Source organism: Pituophis catenifer, unplaced genomic scaffold (genome assembly GCF_029215685.1).
Source record: "Pituophis catenifer annectens isolate HBS135680 unplaced genomic scaffold, rPitCat1.0.hap2 SCAF_3, whole genome shotgun sequence".
NCBI lineage: Eukaryota > Metazoa > Chordata > Lepidosauria > Squamata > Colubridae > Pituophis > Pituophis catenifer.
In genome coordinates this window covers 149,921,410-149,941,181 of record NW_027256883.1, presented here as the reverse complement: position 1 = coordinate 149,941,181, position 19,772 = coordinate 149,921,410, and the positions used below count along the sequence as shown (strand labels likewise).

The 19,772-nt window shown below is 38.0% G+C and overlaps 1 protein-coding gene across 1 annotated transcript in view; it reads right to left on the bottom strand.

Annotated features, from left to right (window-relative positions):
- Positions 1 to 3,408: 3,408 nt before the first annotated feature.
- The window catches only part of OMA1 (OMA1 zinc metallopeptidase), a 34,132-nt gene continuing 17,768 nt past the window's right edge, over positions 3,409 to 19,772 (bottom strand). The window contains exons 8-9 of the mRNA XM_070939508.1: positions 19,352 to 19,501; positions 3,409 to 4,101 (exon numbers count right to left, since the gene is read on the bottom strand). Coding sequence (XP_070795609.1) covers positions 3,892 to 4,101; positions 19,352 to 19,501 — 360 coding nt within the window. The 3' untranslated portion in view covers positions 3,409 to 3,891. The remainder of the gene's footprint in view (positions 4,102 to 19,351; positions 19,502 to 19,772) is intronic.

The following is a 19,772-nucleotide window of genomic DNA, read 5'->3' as shown; positions in this document are numbered from 1 at the left end:
TGAAATGTTAAGCTGTAACTTACTTAGGCTTAATTATTATTAATTAAATATTAATTCTTATTATTGCTTAACTTACACTCTTCATTAGTGACAGTGAATGGGTTGCATAGACATTTAGCACACTATCCTTATTGTGGCTTAATCTCCCTGGTTGAAAACAGCAGGCACACCCATATTGTTACAAAAAAGCGAAGGTACGTATTCAATAATTTTTGAAAACTGTTCCACACATTAATTTTTCAATGTTCCTTGACTAATAAATACAGAGACTACCATTACTAGCAATGGATGAACTTCTGAAATCTGGAATTTTGCAGCAATGTCTCTGGTTATAGCAATATTCTCTTTATAGCTTTATTCCAGTGGAAACTTTTCTCAGAATAACATGGAAGAAAAATCTACTTCTCATCTTCCTGGATTTTTATATCTTTTGTAAAAGATGCATAAATCTTTTAAATTGTTTTGGAAACCTGGCTGTCCAGTAGTGAAAAGCCTTTGCTGTAATAGGCGAAGTGGGATTTAGGGAATGAGTTTTATAGCGTAAACAAATGTTCTAAAATAAGGACTACATTCTGACAGCCATGTTCTCCCTAGAACGGTTGGGCTGCAGAACTATTATGATATTGGCCAAGAGTGATATCATTATTTTTGCTATCAACAGTATGTTTCAGTGCAGAATATTTACGTATGGTGAAAATGAAAACACTGCAAGGATAACCCCTGTGCAAATGGGCTAGTTATGAATTAGGTTCAAAGTAGGGACACAGGAATGAATAGGTAATACAAGGTTAGACGGATTGTTTTAATCCTCATGCCTTCATGCACTTCTTCAAGAATGGCATCAATGTATCTTGGCAATGTGCTTTAGGAACCAGCCTCTAGCCTGGCAGGGTTCTCACCAAATGTTTATGTTTAATCATTAAAGTTAAATCAAGCTGGTTCTGCAGGAGTTCAAGGCAATATACAGGGCGCTCTCTCCTAAGTTTTCTTTACAAGGTCAATTGAGTCAAATAGGTTGAGATGAGAGATAGTGAATGGCCTCAGCGACCCAGTAAATTTCCATGGCTGAGAATAGATTTCCACAGCCTCACTCCACCAATTTAAATTAGTATATCAATAACTGGACCTCATGAACTTCCCATCGATGGATAGCCAAACAAAAAATCTACTGAGTTTAATCTAAGTGGTGTTTCATTTACCCTACGCAGATGAAAGTTATATTTAATTACATTAATCTTTAACGAAGGAAACGTAAGCTTAAACGATCTAACAGGCATCGCAAACTTGAGGAAGTCATTTTTCACAGCCCTCCTGAAATTAAAAGGTAAAGGTAAAAGTTCCCCTCGCACATATGTGCTAGTTGTTCCCAATTCTAGGGGGCGGTGCTCATCTCCGTTTCAAAGCCGAAGAGCCAGTGCTGTCTGAAGACATCTCCATGTCATGTGGCTGGCATGACTAAATGCCAAAGGGGCACGGAGCACTGTTACCTTCTCACCAAAGGTGGTCCCTATTTTTCTACTTGCATTTTTTACCTGCTTTCGAACTGCTAGATTGGCAAAAGCTGGGACAAGTAACCGGAGCTCACCCCATTACGCGGCCCTAGGGATTCGAACTGCTGAACTGCCGACCTTTTGATCCACAAGCTCAGCTTCTTAGCCACTGAGCCACCGCATCCCTGATTTCTCCTGAAATTAGGCAGCAGTAATTTCTCCCTCAGCTGCAAAGGACTATCCCAAAGAAAGTTGCCCATTTCAAGGGGTGCAATAAGTGAGGCAAGAGGAAATTCTACAGTCAGAGTGAGAGAAAGGAAGTAGGATGTTGTCTTGCCAATAGCTCAGAACAGGAATGCTTACTCCAGAGGAGTGACAGCAACCTTGATGATTCTTGGTCAGACACAGCAGAACCTCCTGGGATTAAGAGGAAAGGGCTTGGCACTCAAGACAAGGCAAGGCAAGAGTCAGGGGACAATCCTACTACCATATCAAAAAGCCACCAGAGACCGAGCCAGAAAAAAACACTCTACCAGTGGGAACCACCACAGGGGGAAGAGCAGGAGCAACTTCAGCCTCATTTCTTGGTCATGACTTGTAGCATCCCCTTGATGCAGGATTAGAACAACAAATACCTGTAGACCTGCCCTGACTAACCACAGACTGATTTGTGTCAGTCTAAATCTGTAACAAATGTATGGAATGGAGAAGTGGGAAGAACAAGTGGTTGTGATGACTTTGCTCTTTTTGGAGGGCACCTAAGGCCTTCCTTCTGCTTGAGGGCATCTGAAGAGGGAGTATAGAGAGAGAATAACAAGATTTGCAAGGCAGAATACTGAGGATGGGTCTGGTATGGGAGTAGGCACCTCCCCCTGAAGTTTGTTGCTTTCACTTTACACAGCGAAAGCTCCTTTACAAAGGAGTTCCTGGTACCCGTTCGTCAGAGCCAAAGGTTTAGCTATTCCTAGTCATTCACCATGCAACAACTACCCATCACATACTAGCTCCAATGTCAACAGTAAGTCCAAGTATCACTGCATAGCTGTCACTTGCGAGCCAGGTGGGCAAAACGTATGGTGGAATGTTGTCTGGATTCCCAAGTAGGAGGGGCTGCATTCCAGAGGGCAGAGGCAGCCAAGGATGGTCAGGAGGAAGAGAGTTAACATGGCTCCTCCCTAGCAATTCCCAGAGTATATTTATAGTGATGCAATTAGCTGCTTCAGTTTGGCAAGATTTCTGACTATAGGTGAAGAATAAAGGAAACTACTCAGAAATAACGCCACGTGTCTTTCTTGGTTCCTGGAAAATGCTGACAAAAAGGAACACCAGAGTTTTTATTACAAGGCTTTTTATCAATGCTTTGATGTATTGGCCTTCAGTGTAACAAAGAAGTCTTCATGCAGTACTTATGTTGATAAGTATGAAACCTCTGCTACATTAACTTTTACTTATTTCCACAACACTTTGGGCTAAAATATGTAGTGATCTCAAAAACTAAGCATAATTGGATTTTTCTTAGAATATGAATGGGAGACCAAGAGAAAATGCCAACGCTGTGGAAGAAATTGGAAATTAAAAATAAAATATCCCAGGAGATAGCAAAACCAAGCTACTTCCTTACCGACACTAAGAAAACAACATGGCTGTAGCCTTGTAGTTACCAGCTGAGCATACTGTAACACAAGGTTAACTTTACCCGACTCAACCTATCTTTCGAAAATACAAGAGAAACTCAACATGAAGTCAACAAATTAGATGATGTTCTTCCCAGTTCATTGTACAGTTTACTGCACATTGCTTCTTGAGACAGGCAGTACAATTTTTTTGCAATTCAATACAAGCTGAAAAAAGCTGTGTAAAGCTTATAATAGATGGGTGAGCTAGTGAATATAACTTAAATGTACCATGCAATGCCATATTTAAACAGACATTCAAGGAGAAGCAAGATTTTAACTTTTCCAGTACCAGAAAGTAAAAATTTCCTATGATTTTTCATATAGAAATAAAGCTGGGTATTATAATGTGATATAAATAGTGGGTATTTTTATAAGAAAAAAATTGGACAATCATTTGTTTTTGAGCATCTGGTGCGACAGCCCTTGGTAGATATCTTGTTATGTAAGTAGAATCCACGCTTCTATGAAGCAAGTTTCAGGCAACTCCAAAGAGGGATGAATTACAATCCTGTGTATAAGAAGCCATTTTCTGCCAATCCATCCAAACATCATGTTTCTTATCCACATTAGAATTCGGGGGAGGGGGGGTGTCATAGTCATGATTCACATCTTTCTCTTCATGTTGTCGTCAAATGTTTGCCCAAAAACCTATGGCATATGATCCACCACATGATGAGCATTTGGATAAAAAGTATCGAGAAATATTTTGGCTTTCATCCTGAGTGTTATTTTCCAGTGACATGGTCGACTGGCATTGTTTCCCTTTTTGAGAATGGAAGTTTAATGTTAGGAGGGCCAGAACCATGAGGAGTAATATTTGGGGTTTTTTGGCCTTCAGATGCTTGCAAGAGATGCTGCATACTCAGTTTGAATATAAGGCGGGGATCCTGACCAGGCAAAGACGGGCAGTTGCAACTTTCCCTTATTTTCAGTGCCTGCAAACAGAGAAAAGGTGTGTTATGATATAAGCAAAAAAAAATTAATCAACAAAATTTACCCCAGAAATCCATAATTCCAACCAAAACCTCACTGTTGCCTCATTTACAGTTCAATATTGTTGGCTTGGATTGAAATCTACTCTGAAGCATTTTTTTTAAATATAACACTTCTACCTATTTTGCACACCACCAATAATTTTAGAAAAAAAAAATCAAAGTAACATTTTGATTTGCCCATGGTCTTCTCAATATTGCTTCTAAAAATTCACTAGCTGTAGACCCAGTCATTTCCACTTACCAATCAATAACTTCACAGATATTTGCAGTGACAGAGTTTTCTCTTATTCTTGTGTTGAACATAAGCCACTGCATGACTGCATTAATGTCAAATGGTATTACTCAAGCCAAGCATAACGATTTGGGTTATTTCTTAAAAAGAGGACATTTAGTTCCTTTCATACTAATGTAGCATTTTTTTTAAAAAAAAAAATCTTGCAGTGTTTGAGGTTTTTTGTAAAACCGAGTATTGTACCCATCTTCCCTTTGTTTAGTTTATTTATTTAAATTAGCAGAACACTGGTAATAGAGCTAAAGTCGCAAAAGATATAGCACAGCTTAAAGTAATATTTTGTCTGTGCAAGTTTGAGAGGGTAAGAGGGGCCTGATTAAACGTACTTCACACTGTTTTATCATCCATTAAATACAAAATGAAGGCTATAGGCAGGAGAGATAGAGAGTTATGCTCAGCATGGAACCTTCTGAAACTTTAGGCCAGTCAAAATGATATTTGCAACTATTTCCTGTATGAAGATTTATTGCTGGTACTGAAAATTTAGATTCACTGAGGGAATGTCCTGTGCTGACTATTTTGTTTTATTTAGTGCCAATAATGTTGTGAACCACAAAGTAGTTTAAGACCTGTTACTGGGTTATAGCTTGACCTATGGTGCATTGCAACAGCAGAAATACCACTGTATAGATATATGGAAACAAATAACAGTGATATCTCTTGTTGTTTATTTTGAATAAAATTCCATTTAGTCAAATTATGATTCCTCCATAGTGCATTTTGGACTTCAATCTAAAAATGGCTGCTTGCATGTAATGTGCATGTGGAAATAAAGTCTTAGGTCTGGAAAAATACACTCTGCCCATATTTACAAATCCCATTTCTGCAATGTTCCAAAAAGAATAATATTCTGCTGTGCTGCCCCATTTCCGCCATTCCCAAACGTGTTCCTGTGTTAGTACAAGGAAATGAAGGAAAAACACCTTTTCTTGAAGTATGGACAGAACGTTATGTAATTTGCTTCAACAGAGCAGAATAATTTACCATGAAATCTGTCTGCAAATTTGAACGCATACTTACTATTTATATGTTCCCAGAGCTAAAATAAGAAAATAATGAATATGGCATATGCGGGAATTTGACACCTTTCCTTCCAAATGTTTCCAACAGCGTCAAAGCCCAAGCAATTCTTCACATTGATTTATACCTAGCGCCATAAAGGCAGAATTATCCTTGACTTATGACCATGGTCGGGTCCCAAATTTACACTGCTAAGCAAGGCAGTTGCTAAATGAGTTGTGCCTCATTTGATGATCTTTTTTTGCCACAGTTGTTAAGTGAGTCACTGTAGTTGTTAAGGGGATTGTGCTGTTGTTAAGCGAATCTGACTTCCCCCATTGATTTTGCTTGCCGGAAGCCTGTGATCACAGATAGTGATCACAGGACCTTGACACATTGCAACTATCATAAATACATGCTGGTTACCAAGTGCCCAAATTTTAATCATGTGACCACGGGGATCCTGCAACAGTCGTAAGTGTGAAAACTGATCATAGGTCACTTTTTCGAAGGTCACTAAACAGGGTGGATAAAAATCAATGATTTTTTTAAAAAAATAAAAAAAATCAGATTTTTTTTTATTTAAATCGGATTTTTTTATTTAAATCAGATTTTTTTGATTTTTATTGAATTTATTTTAATAAAAAACTTTTGGGTAAAAATCTATCGTAAGATAGTTTTCTATTTAAGATACATAAATAATTTAGTTTATTCAGCATGAAATGGAGCTTAGTTATGTAGCACAAGGCTGTATATTCTGCAACACTGGGACTATCGGTGAGTCAACAGCAGGTCAAAGGAGTAGCAGAGATGACAGTTGCTCTTTAAAAATTATGATTTAAATCGAATTGATTTAAATAAAGTCTTTTTACTAGTGATTTAAATCATGATTTAAATCATGATTTAAATCAACTCGAATTAAATCAAATCCACCCTGTCACTAAATGAATGGGTTGGAAATTGTTTCCTGTGCTTTGAGTCTCTTGGTCAAGCTTAGCCCTTCCCTTCTGTGAGACATCAGCACTTCATTCTAAAGGCGTAAAGAGCCCCTCCAGGGAAAGATTCGTTGGATCCTTTACTCCATCCAACTGATGCTAATTTCATTTTGAAAGCCTGCTAATGTTAAAGGGAAAGCTGCGTTATCTGCCCTTTAACAACAACTTACTTTCTTCTAGCATTAGCTAGTGTTAATTCCTCCTTGTTTGTTGTTCAGCTAATCCCATATTCTTTCACCAAAGCAAATAGAAAACATATGAAACAATATAGTATTGATTTATTATTTTGATTTACACATGTGCCCCAACTCAAAGCCAATTCTGGCTGGAATACAATTAAAATCAATGCAACAGCTAAAACAGCAACAAGAACAACAACAACAAAATGAGTAGCATGTAATGAGGAACGCACATACTATAACCATACAGATCAAATGAGCACACCAACAATCTATCCTAGAGCTTAGGGGGAAAGCCAGGTTTAAATGTCTAAAAGTTTGAAGAGCATCTGGGGAAAGATACTATTCTAGAAGAAAGGCACCATGACAAAGAAGGACTGCTTTCTAGAACTCACCAGACACATTGCTTAATGGATGGGATTTGCCTACTCTGTTGGATCTTACAGGGCAGGCAGAAATAATGAGAAAGTTGTAAATGCTGCAATAACTATTATTCAACTTAGAGCAAACTAGATTATCTGGATCCTTTTCAGTCAGGGTTCATGGGACTGAGATCATACTCTTAGATGACCTCTGGTGGGAGCAAGATGGGGGAGTGCGACCAGCCTCATTATTCTTGACCTCTCAGCAGTCTTCAATACCATCATGGTGTGCTTCCGGACCTGCTTTGGGGGTGGGTGATACTGTGTTGTGCGGATTTTCCTCCTCCTATGGTCAGTTCCAGTCAGTGTTGATGTCAAGGGGGGGGGGAGAGATCAGACTGCAGCCCCAACTTTGTGGGGTGCCCCAGGGCTCAGTTCTCTTTCCTCTCCTATTTAATATCTACATGAGGCTGCGGGATACTGCAATACAACAGTTCGGGGTGAGGTATCATCAATATGCTGATGATACTTAGCTTTATATCTCTATCACAGCTCATACAACTAACTGTTGGGCCTTTTGTTTGTTTCAAAGCATTGGATAATTTATCCAAAGATGACATTGGAAAATGAGAGCCTTATAGAAAACTGATTGCAAATTGGATGCTGGAAGTTGGTGATTGAATGCAGATTGGCAATCAGATACCTGAAGTTGCTTCAACAGAAGAAGCTGAATTGGGAAGTGAGAAATGCTGTAGAGCAGGGCTCTCCATACTCAGCAACTTTAAGATGTCTGGACTTCAACTTCCAGAATTCCTGAGCCGGCCACACTGGCTGGAGAATTCTGGGAATTGAAGTCCACGCGTTTTAAAATTGCCAAGTGTGGAGATCCCTGCTCTAGAGCAGGGTTTTCAATCTAGAGTTCACAAATTCCTTGGGCTCTGTGGTTAGATTTCAGGAAGTCCACCAAGTTGTATAGGAAAAATAACTTTATTTTCACTAATCTCTAAGTGAAATTTAGCTTTTCATTCAATAATGAATGGAGGCAATAAAGTAATTTATGACCTCTGGACTCCAAAGGTATTTGTTAACTTCAATAAATCTCACTATCTAAAATTATTACATCCAAAAAAGGGCACTGTCTTGTTATTGATAAATGGATTAATAAAGAAGCACATTTATTATTACATTACATACTTGTTACTTTTTAGTATTTTGGTAACTACGCTTGGGCTTAATTGGCTTCCTTTATAATAATCTATATCTCTGCATGCTATTTTATGCATTTAAATACATTTTTATGAAAAGGGGTCATTGATTTCACCACTCTCAAAAGGGTCTATAGCACAGAACAGTTATGAACTCCTGCTCTAGAGGAAAGGGATTATCAGGATCATTTCAATCAGGATTTCAGATCTAGGCAAAGGAAAGTAATAGCACTGATTGCTCTAGAACCGTGATGGCGAACCTATGGCATGCACGCCCAAGTGGCACGCAGAGCCATCTTTCCAGGCACGCAAGCTGTCACCCAACGCACCTGCAGCTGTGCATGCGCACGTGCCCCAGCTGGTGTTCAGGCCTCCGGTGCGCATGTGCACAACCCAGGGGACCCAATTGGTCTTTGGAGCTCTCCTGCGCATGAGCGCGCATTTGCACATGCACGAGTACTTGCGTGCAGCGCATGCATGCGTAGACGGTGTTTGCACACATGCATTTCGCGTGCAAAAACCGCGTGCATGCACAGATGGTGCGATTGCACACGCAGCACCTGGGGGAGCAGCACAAAAGCCACGCACATGCACAGATGGTGTAGTTGCACACACAGCGCACGGGGAGGAGCCACACATTAGTGTGGATAGCACGCGCATGCGTGAAGTGCACAAAGCACGTACCTGTTCGGCACTTGGAGAATAAAAGGTTCGCCACCACTGCTCTAGAAAATGACTTTTGTTAGAACCTCTTGGAGGGAGCGCTCTTCCTCCTAGTCCTATCAGACTACTCAACTACCTTTGATGCCACTGATTATGGGATTCTTCTGGACAAACTGTAAGGGCTGGAAATAACTGCATTACAGTGGCTTCATTTCTTCCCAAGCAGGCACTACACTGCAGTCAGGGTACAGGGGAGGAGAGATCAGTTCCATAGGTTTTCCCCGTGGGATTTCCCAGAGACTGAGTCCTTCACTGCTGTTGTTTAACATATGTACGAGGATGCTGGAAAAAGGGTCATCTACTGGATTGGGGTGAAACAACATTAATATGTTGTTAATATCTATACATACTGGCACTCTGGGCTGAGCCACACAGATGCTGTTATACACTTGATTCAGTTCCTGGAAGCTGTGAGCGTCTGAATGGAATGATAAAGATTACAGTGAAACCCAAACTAGACAGAGTTCTTCCATGTCCAGGGATCAACTGTTCTCCTTCTGCTCAAGAGATAACCCTGGATAGGGTAGCATTCACCCTGAAATAAGAGATATAAGATTTAAGGGTCCTCCTGTATTCATGGCTATCTGCTGGGTAGTTGGAGGCTGTGGCCAAAGATGTTTGCCCAGCTTCAGCTAGTGGACCAAACGTATTTAGAACATATCCACTGATGATGATAGCAGTTTATTCCTTATACTGTTTAAGGACTGCTGCAGTGAACTCTACATCAACCTACATCTGAAATTCAGAACATTATGGTCTACTTACTAAAAACCAAAAGCCACTACACCTGAGTTACACCAATACTGCAGTTGTTGCGCAAGTTCTTAGTAGGTTTCTGGGTACTATTCAAAGTGTTGTTTTTTCTTTACCAATAACTTTATCTTGTATCTCTATCCCATCTAGTAATTAATGCAAACCCCGACTATCCCATCTAATAGCCATGAATATTGTGTATATTTAGCTGTTACAAGTGTCTTTGCTTTGAACACACTATATGTACAGTTCACTGAACATTTCTTTTTACCAGTAGGGTGAAGGAAAAAATAAAGTCAATATTCAGTGTCACTATACACATTTGTATAGTGCCTTATGTTTTGCCTTATGTTTTCTCTGGGTATACTTCAAGTACCTTGGCTTGCAGTTTTCATTATATTTTGGGAAAAGTAGTTAAGCCCCCCCCCCCCAAAAAATTCTGGAACTGATAGGAACAAGAACTGTATTAATATCATTTATCAATGCATTTTCTTCTTCCATGTGTTAAATTACAGAGAGCTACATGTTTGCTTTATTAATTAGATCAAACAATGCCAATACTTGACAGTACCTGTCTAATTCTAAGACTCATCTTTCCTGGGAAATCCTCCCTTTATTGAACTGACTTAGAGGGAATCCTAGCAGAATTGAATCTTAGCAAGAAAAATAGCCTAATCTTGGTCCATTACCACTTTTCCCATTTAAAACAGCTCAAGAAATTCACAGTGTGATTAAAGCACCCTCCTGAGATTTAATTTGATATCGGCTGTAATCCACGCTGCATCCCAATGTTCATTCATTGTTATTTAGCATTTTTAAAATATTATTTATTCTTTGGGAGGTAAGAAGACACAGGCTTACTGGATGAAAGGTACGCTTTGCATGATTCAGCTTCATTTGTGCTTTGGGGCATAACAGATCTATAAGAGAGGTCTGGAATGGATAACTACTCAATTAGAAATTGCTATGCCTTGAACAGTTAAAAACAGAAAAGAAGCTGAAGATCCTATGTTAGGAAATACAGTCTTCATTTATTTCTGCTCATAAAGGCTCTTTCAAGACATAGGAACTCTGCCAGGAAAAGAAACATCAACCCACAGAACTACAGTTCAAAGCCCATTAGCTGTTCCTTTCTTGCAAGGCAGAGACTTCTTAAACATGTTTTCTGTGTTAGAAACACTTTCTTGACACATACCTAGCAAGCACAAGCAGTCTATATCAGGGGTCTCCAATTTTGGCAACTTTAAGCCTGGAGGACTTCAACTCCCAGAATTCCCCAGCCAGCTGGGGAATTCTGGGAGTTGAAGTCCGCCAGGCTTAAAGTTGCCAAGGTTGGAGACCCCTGGTCTATATTGTTTGATAGCATGTGACAGCTCTTGAAAAAGATGCAACTGGGATGGACTGAGAATTCATTTTTTTCAATTCTGCATTTGTAAATAAGGTTCCACATTATGGCTCAGCGTAAAGTCCGCATGGTATTTAATGTGATCGGAGGTGCACAAAGACAGAATAATGTGAAACTTCTAGAACTGTCCCTGAGCTTGCAGTAAGCATTAGTGGTCTACTTACCTTTACTACCAGTTCGCAACTGGGCATGCGCAGAAGCTTGCTGATGATGTTGGGGTCAGTGGGTAGAGCCTCCCACCGGTTTTACTACCGGTTCTACAGAACTGGTCCAAACCGGGGGCAACCCACCACTGGGTTAGACCAATATTTCTTCGAGACTGGAAGTTCTCCCCACCCCCAATTAGGCACAGCATCACAAATGTATACAAGTTGATATTATGAAGTGCAAGAGTTGTGACATTTGAAGAAAGTCTACAACATAACAGATAAATGATGCCTACGGAAGCTTTGGCTGTGTCTTGTCTAGTAGGAAATGTGTACACAGATTATATATATTCTGTGCCCTGTTTTACAACAGCTTCTTTATGCCACATCCCTTAAGTATATAAGTATAGATTCAGTACACTGTACACTGTACTTTCTGCCAAATTCTAGTTGCTTCCCCAAAGCAGATGCCACATTCATTATGTATATAGAAAACAACATCCACTGTATCACTTAAGAGTTCGGGTTATTGGAAGCATGGTTACCTTTAAAAAGGCCAGACTGCAAATTATCCCCAAGGAACAGGACTCCAAAGGTTTGTAAATACCATTTTCGTTTTTGCAAACCTTACAATTTTATACTCAAGTAAAATAAATTTTAAAGGAAAAACACAGTTAACAATATATATATATATATATATATATATATATATATATATATATATATATATATATATATATATATATATATATATCTTTTTTCTTATTTTCTTATTCACCCCATATTATGGGACAAAATAAAACAGCTTGCCACCTGGAGATCTGAAATAGAAACCACTCATAAAACTTACAGACATTCAAAGAAACTTAAGAAATTAGAACATAAAAAACCTCCAACCACAACACAACATCATTTATTTATTTATTTATTTATTTATTTATTATATTTCTATACCGCCTTTCTCCCGTAGGACTCAAGGCGGTGTACAGTCAAGAAAAATATAGACACACAAACATCATAAAATTGCTAATTAAAATTGTTACTTAAAACAAGTAGTTTAAATTGTTATTTAAAACAAGTAGTATACAATGCTTCTGATAGAAAATTAACAACAGCAGAAACAAATGTCTTAGCAAAGGGCTTTAATTTTGCAGTGGCACCCAATAAAATTCCAATAGAAACCATCATATGCGAAGTTGAAACCAGCCTAAAGAAACTCAGTGCTGATGATGCTGATAAAGTCAGACATGACGTCACCAACATTCTATGTACTAGTAAACCACCTAAAAGCAACTTATCAAAAGAAGAACAAAAAGCACTGCAAGTTTTAAAAAATGATAATAGCATAATGATATTACCAGCAGATAAAGGCAATGCAACAGTAGTAATGAACACAGTGGACTATGAAAAGAAACTGTCTGACTTACTTCAAGACGCCACATATAAACCCATAAACACAGACCCAACAACATATCTAGAAAAAACCACGAAGATAAAGATAAAATCAAGTACTATAAGTAAAGAAATCCAACAAAAAATTATCCCCAGAGAAAAATCATCAAAATGCCCAAAACTGTATGGCCTCCCAAAAATACACAAAGATGGAATACCTCTCAGACCCATAGTAAGTTCCATAGGCTCACCTTTACAAAATCTAGCCAGATATTTAGCAAAACATCTTCAACCTTATGCAGAATCTGCTGCTTCATATGTACAGAACTCATACCATTTCATACAAATAATAAAAAAGCAACACATAAAAGAAAGTGACCTTCTTGTAAGCTTTGATGTTGTATCACTATTCACACAAATACCTGTCAAAGAAGCCTTGTCATCAATTAAAAACAAATATCAACTACCAAAACATATCACAAACTTAACAGAACATTGTTTATCCAACACATATTTCATACACAGAGGACAGAGATATAAACAAGTAGAAGGTGCACCAATGGGATCACCATTATCACCAGTCATCGCTAATCTTTTCATGGAAGAATTCGAATCCAATGCCTTAGAAAAAACTGTTAACAAACCAAAATTATGGCTCAGATACGTTGATGACACCTTTGTGATCTGGCCACATGGAAGAGATAAATTGGAAAACTTCTTAGTACATTTGAACAGCCTCCATCCCAAAATAAAATTCACCATGGAGATAGAATCAGAAAACCAGTTACCTTTCCTCGATGTATTAATTTATAAAAAATCTGATGGCACCTTAGGACATACCATCTATCAAAAGAAGACACATACGAACCGCTATCTCAACGCCAAATCACACCACCATCCAGCACAAATAAACTCTGTTGCCAAAACATTAACCACAAGAACTAAACGTCTGGCTGATGAAGCACATTTACAAACTGAATTATATACACTAACTAATGTACTGACATCAAATGGGTTCTGTAGAAATAAAGTCATCAATATGATCAAACATACAACACCAAGACAGAATAAAAAACAACAAGAGGAACAAAACAATGGGAAAGCCATCTTGCCCTATATAAGGGGTACAACAGATAAAATTAGCAAAGTACTACAAAAACATAACATCAAAACCATATTTTGCACAGATAGAAAGATATCGTCCATTCTGAGAAACCCCAAAGACAAAATAGAATTAGAAGATCAAGGCATATATGAAATCCCATGTGCTTCCTGCCCATCAACATACATTGGACAGACCAACAGAAGAATGAGTGTGCGCATCGAGGAACACAAAAACTCAATACAAAAGCGAGAACACACATCATCATTAGTTCAACATATAAATACAACAGGACACAACATTAATTTTAATAAAACAAAAACAGTTGCAAAAATAGAACATCTCAATGGCAGGATAATCAGAGAAGCAATAGAAATGGAAAAAAGACCATATTGCATGAATAAACAGGATGACACTTCACGTCTGCCTACTATTTGGAAACCTGCTCTCATAGATAGACGAATCTTGACACCATATGTGGAAGATGGACCAAACATTGCACAAAAAAATCCCAACCAAATCATATTCAAACCAGCCACAAAGATGAAGCCCTGCCACCTAGTGGAGAAAAACTGACCATACACCCGAAGCCAAACCAATAAACACATACTGGGACTCCCAACCAATCAGAATGAAAAGGTGGAGCCATCCCAGAATACCAACACCAGATTTGAAATTCCAACGTCAGTTAGTGCAAAATGACCACTGGCATAAGCCTGATGATGGCAGATGGGATTCTGCCGAAACGTCGCTTCTACCCTTTTAGGGATATATCCACAATTACACGGGAAGAAACCCGAAATATTAACTATACACACATACATACCCGTGAAAACTTACATAAACAAATATATATATATATATATATATATATATATATATATATATATATATATATATATATATATATATATATATATAGTCTCCCTAATTACAGTGCTAACCCCAGCCTCAGTTTCAATATGTGAAGAAATAACCCCAGTTTGGGAACCAATGACACAGTTTAAAAAATAATGTATGGTCTCCACACAAGTTTGTCTGCTTATCATCTGCTTACACAAATATTCACAGATCGGCAGCATATATAGTGTCCTAAATGATACATTCCCAGAATACTTTTTTCCATCTATCTTCGATCATCCAAGTGTTAAATTTCCCCTCTGACTTGCTTATCTTAAATCTGTACAAACCAATTCTGTATTTCAGATCTGTCCTCAAGGATTTCTTTTTCCATGCTAAATTGAAAATCTCCTTCCACTTCTTGCTATAAAAGGAATAGCTTTTACTTAAATAAATGTGCTGGTGTTTTAAAAAATTGTCATCTTCCAGTCTCAGCAGATTAGAAGTGAGAATGAGTTCTTAGTTTCTCAGTATAAGTAACCATTTGGTTATAATCATGGAAAGTTTCTAAGATACAGTAATATTCATGATTTACTGCACCAAGATTCTCGTTTCTATCACCATGAGGTTGAGTGGATGGTTAGATCTGTAAAATAACAACGATAACACCATCTTTCAACAAGAATATAGCTCTTTTTAAAATATGCATTATGGTCACAAAATAGAAACGCATATGAGTGTTTCCATTTCAGGAGGTGCTCTCAAACATTTAGGTATATGGGGCTGCTTCAAAAGAAAAACATATGTGAAGTACTTGAATGGAAATGACCCACAATCACAGCTGTACAGGTTGACATTTGATTAGTAAAAATCTGAAAATCCCTCCTTTTTGCAACTAACCATTAAACTTTAGCAGTTGGCTTTAATTGAGTTCAACTGCAGATATTTCTGAGTAGACATGCAGGAATTATACAGAGAGATTCATTATAATTTTCAGCTAGCTTGTAGGACAAAACTAGGTAGGGGACAGAACCCAATGCTTACATGCTTAAATTTCCAGTACAAATAGAAATGTAAACTCAAAGACCTTCTCCAATATTCCCAATCATTTAAGAGTTGTGGAGACTACAAATTCATCTGATCCAAACAGAGAAATTAACGGACATTTTATTCATCAATTATTTGGAGCTGATTTTTGATGGAAACAAATTATTTAGAACAGTTAAATAAAAAATAACACTGAAGATCAGAGGAGGAGGAGGAGGAAGAGAAGAGAGGAAAATAGTAACTTAACTCACGGAAAAGGCATTTCAATGACAGATATTATTCAATGCAAATGTGTATACAGTGCTAAAACTTGAACAAAGTAGCTCAACTTTACTGATGGCAAGTCTGAGATGCCAACAACTGTCCTGGGAAGGGATCACATGAATGTGGTGGATAGTTTGCCAAAATCATCAACTCAATTTGCAGCAAATTCTTCGTCCAAGCTTAATAGGATTTTTTTAAAAAATTGTCAGTGTCATAATGTTTTATGTAATGTTTTTATGTAACGTCCTATATCTTACTTGAGATACCTTATATACCCGTCTTAAAGAGAATATTGCTGACTTGGAAGAAATTCTGGGAACGACTAATCAAAATAATCACATGACTGCAATTACTTTATAATGGTGAAGAGTTATGACTTTCACTTTTCATGTAAAATATATGAGTAAAAAGGAGGATAGTATTAGTGCAAAATGCTGGTATTCTGTAGAAACAACGAAGGAAACCGTTTTTGTCCTTCATAATATTAAGTTCTGGGGACATCCAATTAAGTTAAAAGTAGTGAGAAAGTCAGGACAGAAAAGGGAAGTTCTTCTTCATATAAAACATAATTAAATTATAGTATTTGCTATTACAAATGATTATCATTGACATTTCAGCAGCTTTAGAATGGAATTAGACTATTCACGACTGCTTTTCCTGATAGCTATGAGTAACCTTTAGCATTGGAAGCAATATGCTTTTGAATATGAGCTATAGGTACACCTAAATTTATGATCATTTGTTTAATGATGGTTCAAATTTACGAGGGCCTCAAAAAAAGTGACTTACAACCTGTTCTGGAAATTAGGACTGTCACAAAACCTCTATAGTCACAAGATCGCAATTCAGGTGCTTGAAAACTGGCTTTTATTTACAACAGTTGCAACATCTTGCAGTGAACACAATTTGTGACCTTCCCGGCTAAATTCCAACAAGCAAAGTCAATTGGGGAAGTCAGATTCACTTAACAACCATTTGATTAATTTAACAATCATGGTACAGTAAAATGGTCATAAAATCCGGTCTGGTCATGTAATGACTCGATTTCCTTGCTTAGCGATCCAAACTGCAACCCCAATTTGTTTGTAAGTTGAGGACTACCTGTTCTGAAGAATACAGAAGTGTTTTTAACATTAATGCTATTTTCTTCAGCTGAAAATCTGATTCATTATCTACTTCATTATCCCTTATATACATATATGGGAGGGTGGAAGAAACCTCAATATTAAGTTAGGGTTAACCCTAACCCTAACCCATCAACGTACTGAAGAAGGCGAGTATGTTGTTGTTATCAGTTCACATTGCCCAGATCCTCCAATATGTGGCCTCTTTGAAAAATGGAAGTTTTAACATTTTAAGATGACAATGTGGCAAATACCATAAATCAACATGAAGATTCATTTGATCGTTTGATCTTGCTTAGTGTGAATCTCATGTAATGAACGACTGCAAAAGTTCCCAGTATGGTGCCCTTCAGTTCTAATTTGTTCACAAACCTCTCCTTTGATGCAGTCTGAGCTCCATGCTTCATATTTGTGGATGATAGATGGATGGTTGGATGGATGGATGAGAAAAGAAAGAAAGAAAGAAAGAAAGAAAGAAAGAAAGAAAGAAAGAAAGAAAGAAAGAAAGAAAGAAAGAAAGAAAGAAAGAAAGAAAGAAAGAAAGAAAGAAAGAAAGGGTCATGTCACCGCCACCAAAATTTTATTAAAGGACATCTATCCGCCATTATGGCAGTCCAATGCCCACAAAATAACCTCTCAAAACTCTAAGTGTGCCACTGATCAATGAAGCTGAGGATTTTTGCCTCAGGCTACAACATAAAACTCTACTTATTTTCCCCTAACTGTGAATTTCCCACAGGCTTCCTGTTGGCTGCTTTCATTCTGTGGTCTAGATGAGTATTTAACTCACCAGAGTTGTTGTGTTTCTCTACAATTACTAAATGCAAGCATAATTTATATTCCAGTTGTCCAGCAAATCCACAAATAACAGAGAAATGATGCATGTTTCTATATAGTTCATTACACTGAGAATAAGCATTATATGTTACTAGATGAGAGACTCCACTTGCAATTTCCTGAAATCAGCTATATGAATTCCACATACAGGTAGTCCCCAACTTACAGCCATTCATTAAGTGATTGTTCAGTTACAATGGCATTGAAAAAAAGTAACCTGTGACCATTTTTCACACTTACGACCATTGAAGCATCCCTTGGTCACGTGATCAAAATTCGGACACTGTCTCATATTTATGACGGTTGCAGTGTCCTGGGGTCATGGCAGGGGTGAAATCCAGCAGGTTCTGATAGGTTCTGGAGAACTGGTAGTGGAAATTTTGAGTAATTCGGAGAACCAGCAAATACCACCTCTGGCTGGCCCCAGAGAGGGGTGGGAATGGAGATTTTGCAGTATCCTTCCCCTGCCACGCCCACCAAGCCATACCATGCCCACCAAGCCACGCCCACAGATCCAGTAGTAAAAAAAATTGGATTTCACCACTGGGTCCTGGGATCACCTTTGGCAACCTTCTGACAAGCAAAGTCAATGAGGAAGTCAGATACGCTTTTCAACAGTGTTACTAACTTAAAAACAGCAGTGAATCACTTAAAAACTGTGGCAAGAAAGGTTGTAAAATGGAACAAAACTCACTTAACAACTGTTTTGCTTAACATCAGAAATTTTGGGCTCCATTGCGGTCGTTAAGTCGAGGACTACCCATACTTTTGATGCAATGCTTTAGTGTGCCAATGAGTGCCAGAAGATGCATGCATACATCATATACTAGTTCATTATATACTTCTTCTCCTTATTTGTTACATCACAAACCACTATCAGTATTCTGAATCCTCTGGACAGGATTCCATAGAATTGCCTCTTTGAACAAGGATGAAAATCACATTTGGGGGAGAACAGCACACATACATACAATGACATCAATTCTAAGAGCAAGCAATTTACCGATGGTAACTCTCATTAGAACACGTGGAGGAGTAGAGTAACACAAACTTTTCAATAGCCAATGGCTAAGGGAGTAAACAAATGAATGAGACAGAATAATAAATAGACCATATGTGTATCAGTCCACTCAGTATTCTTACCACAGATCATCTGACTAGAGGGGCGACTGAAAAGTCAATTATAAAAACTAACCCCTGTCATCTCGGGTTATGTCTTATACTAGCCAATTTCTGTACTATTTATTTTATTATTATTTTGAAGCATCTATGCATGGATTTCGAAACACAGTGCAAATTGACAGCATGCAACCTGGTGACAATTTTCTTCAGGAAAAAAAAGGGAAAGACAAAGTAAAGCATCATTGCTGGTAGATTGTAAAATACATTATGTATATTTATCAGCAACGCTTTAAAGAGACTGGACACCCTCATTATCTCATTTCCAAGTTATTTCATGTGGAGTGAAACTCTCTGTGATTATCAAATAAGACAAGGCACACAAGGTTTACAAAGGGTGACTAACCTCTGGTATCAGTCTGTCTAATTGTTCAGCTCGATTCTCATGTGATGGGTGTGTAGAAAGCCATTCTGGTAATTTGGGTTCGTTCTGTAGAATCGTAGCCAGTTCCATTTGCTGCCAGAAGACAGAACTGGCTCTTACATCCATACAAGCCTAGAAAATATATGCAGAAAACTGCTTAGTAAAGACGTTTTCATAAATTCCTTGCACAACAATTAGAAGTCTTGTAAATATTGCTGGCTGCTCTCTTGACATAAAGAAAATTTCTCTATTAATCAAACAGATTTCTATGGGAAGTTCCTAAGATATCAGCGTGCTGAAACTCACAAGATACAGTAAGTCATTAGGTTTTTGGGGAGGTGCCTTTGACTCAGGCTTAACTCCTGGTGATTACCTGGACTAGTCCCTAAAGTTTTCTTGGCAA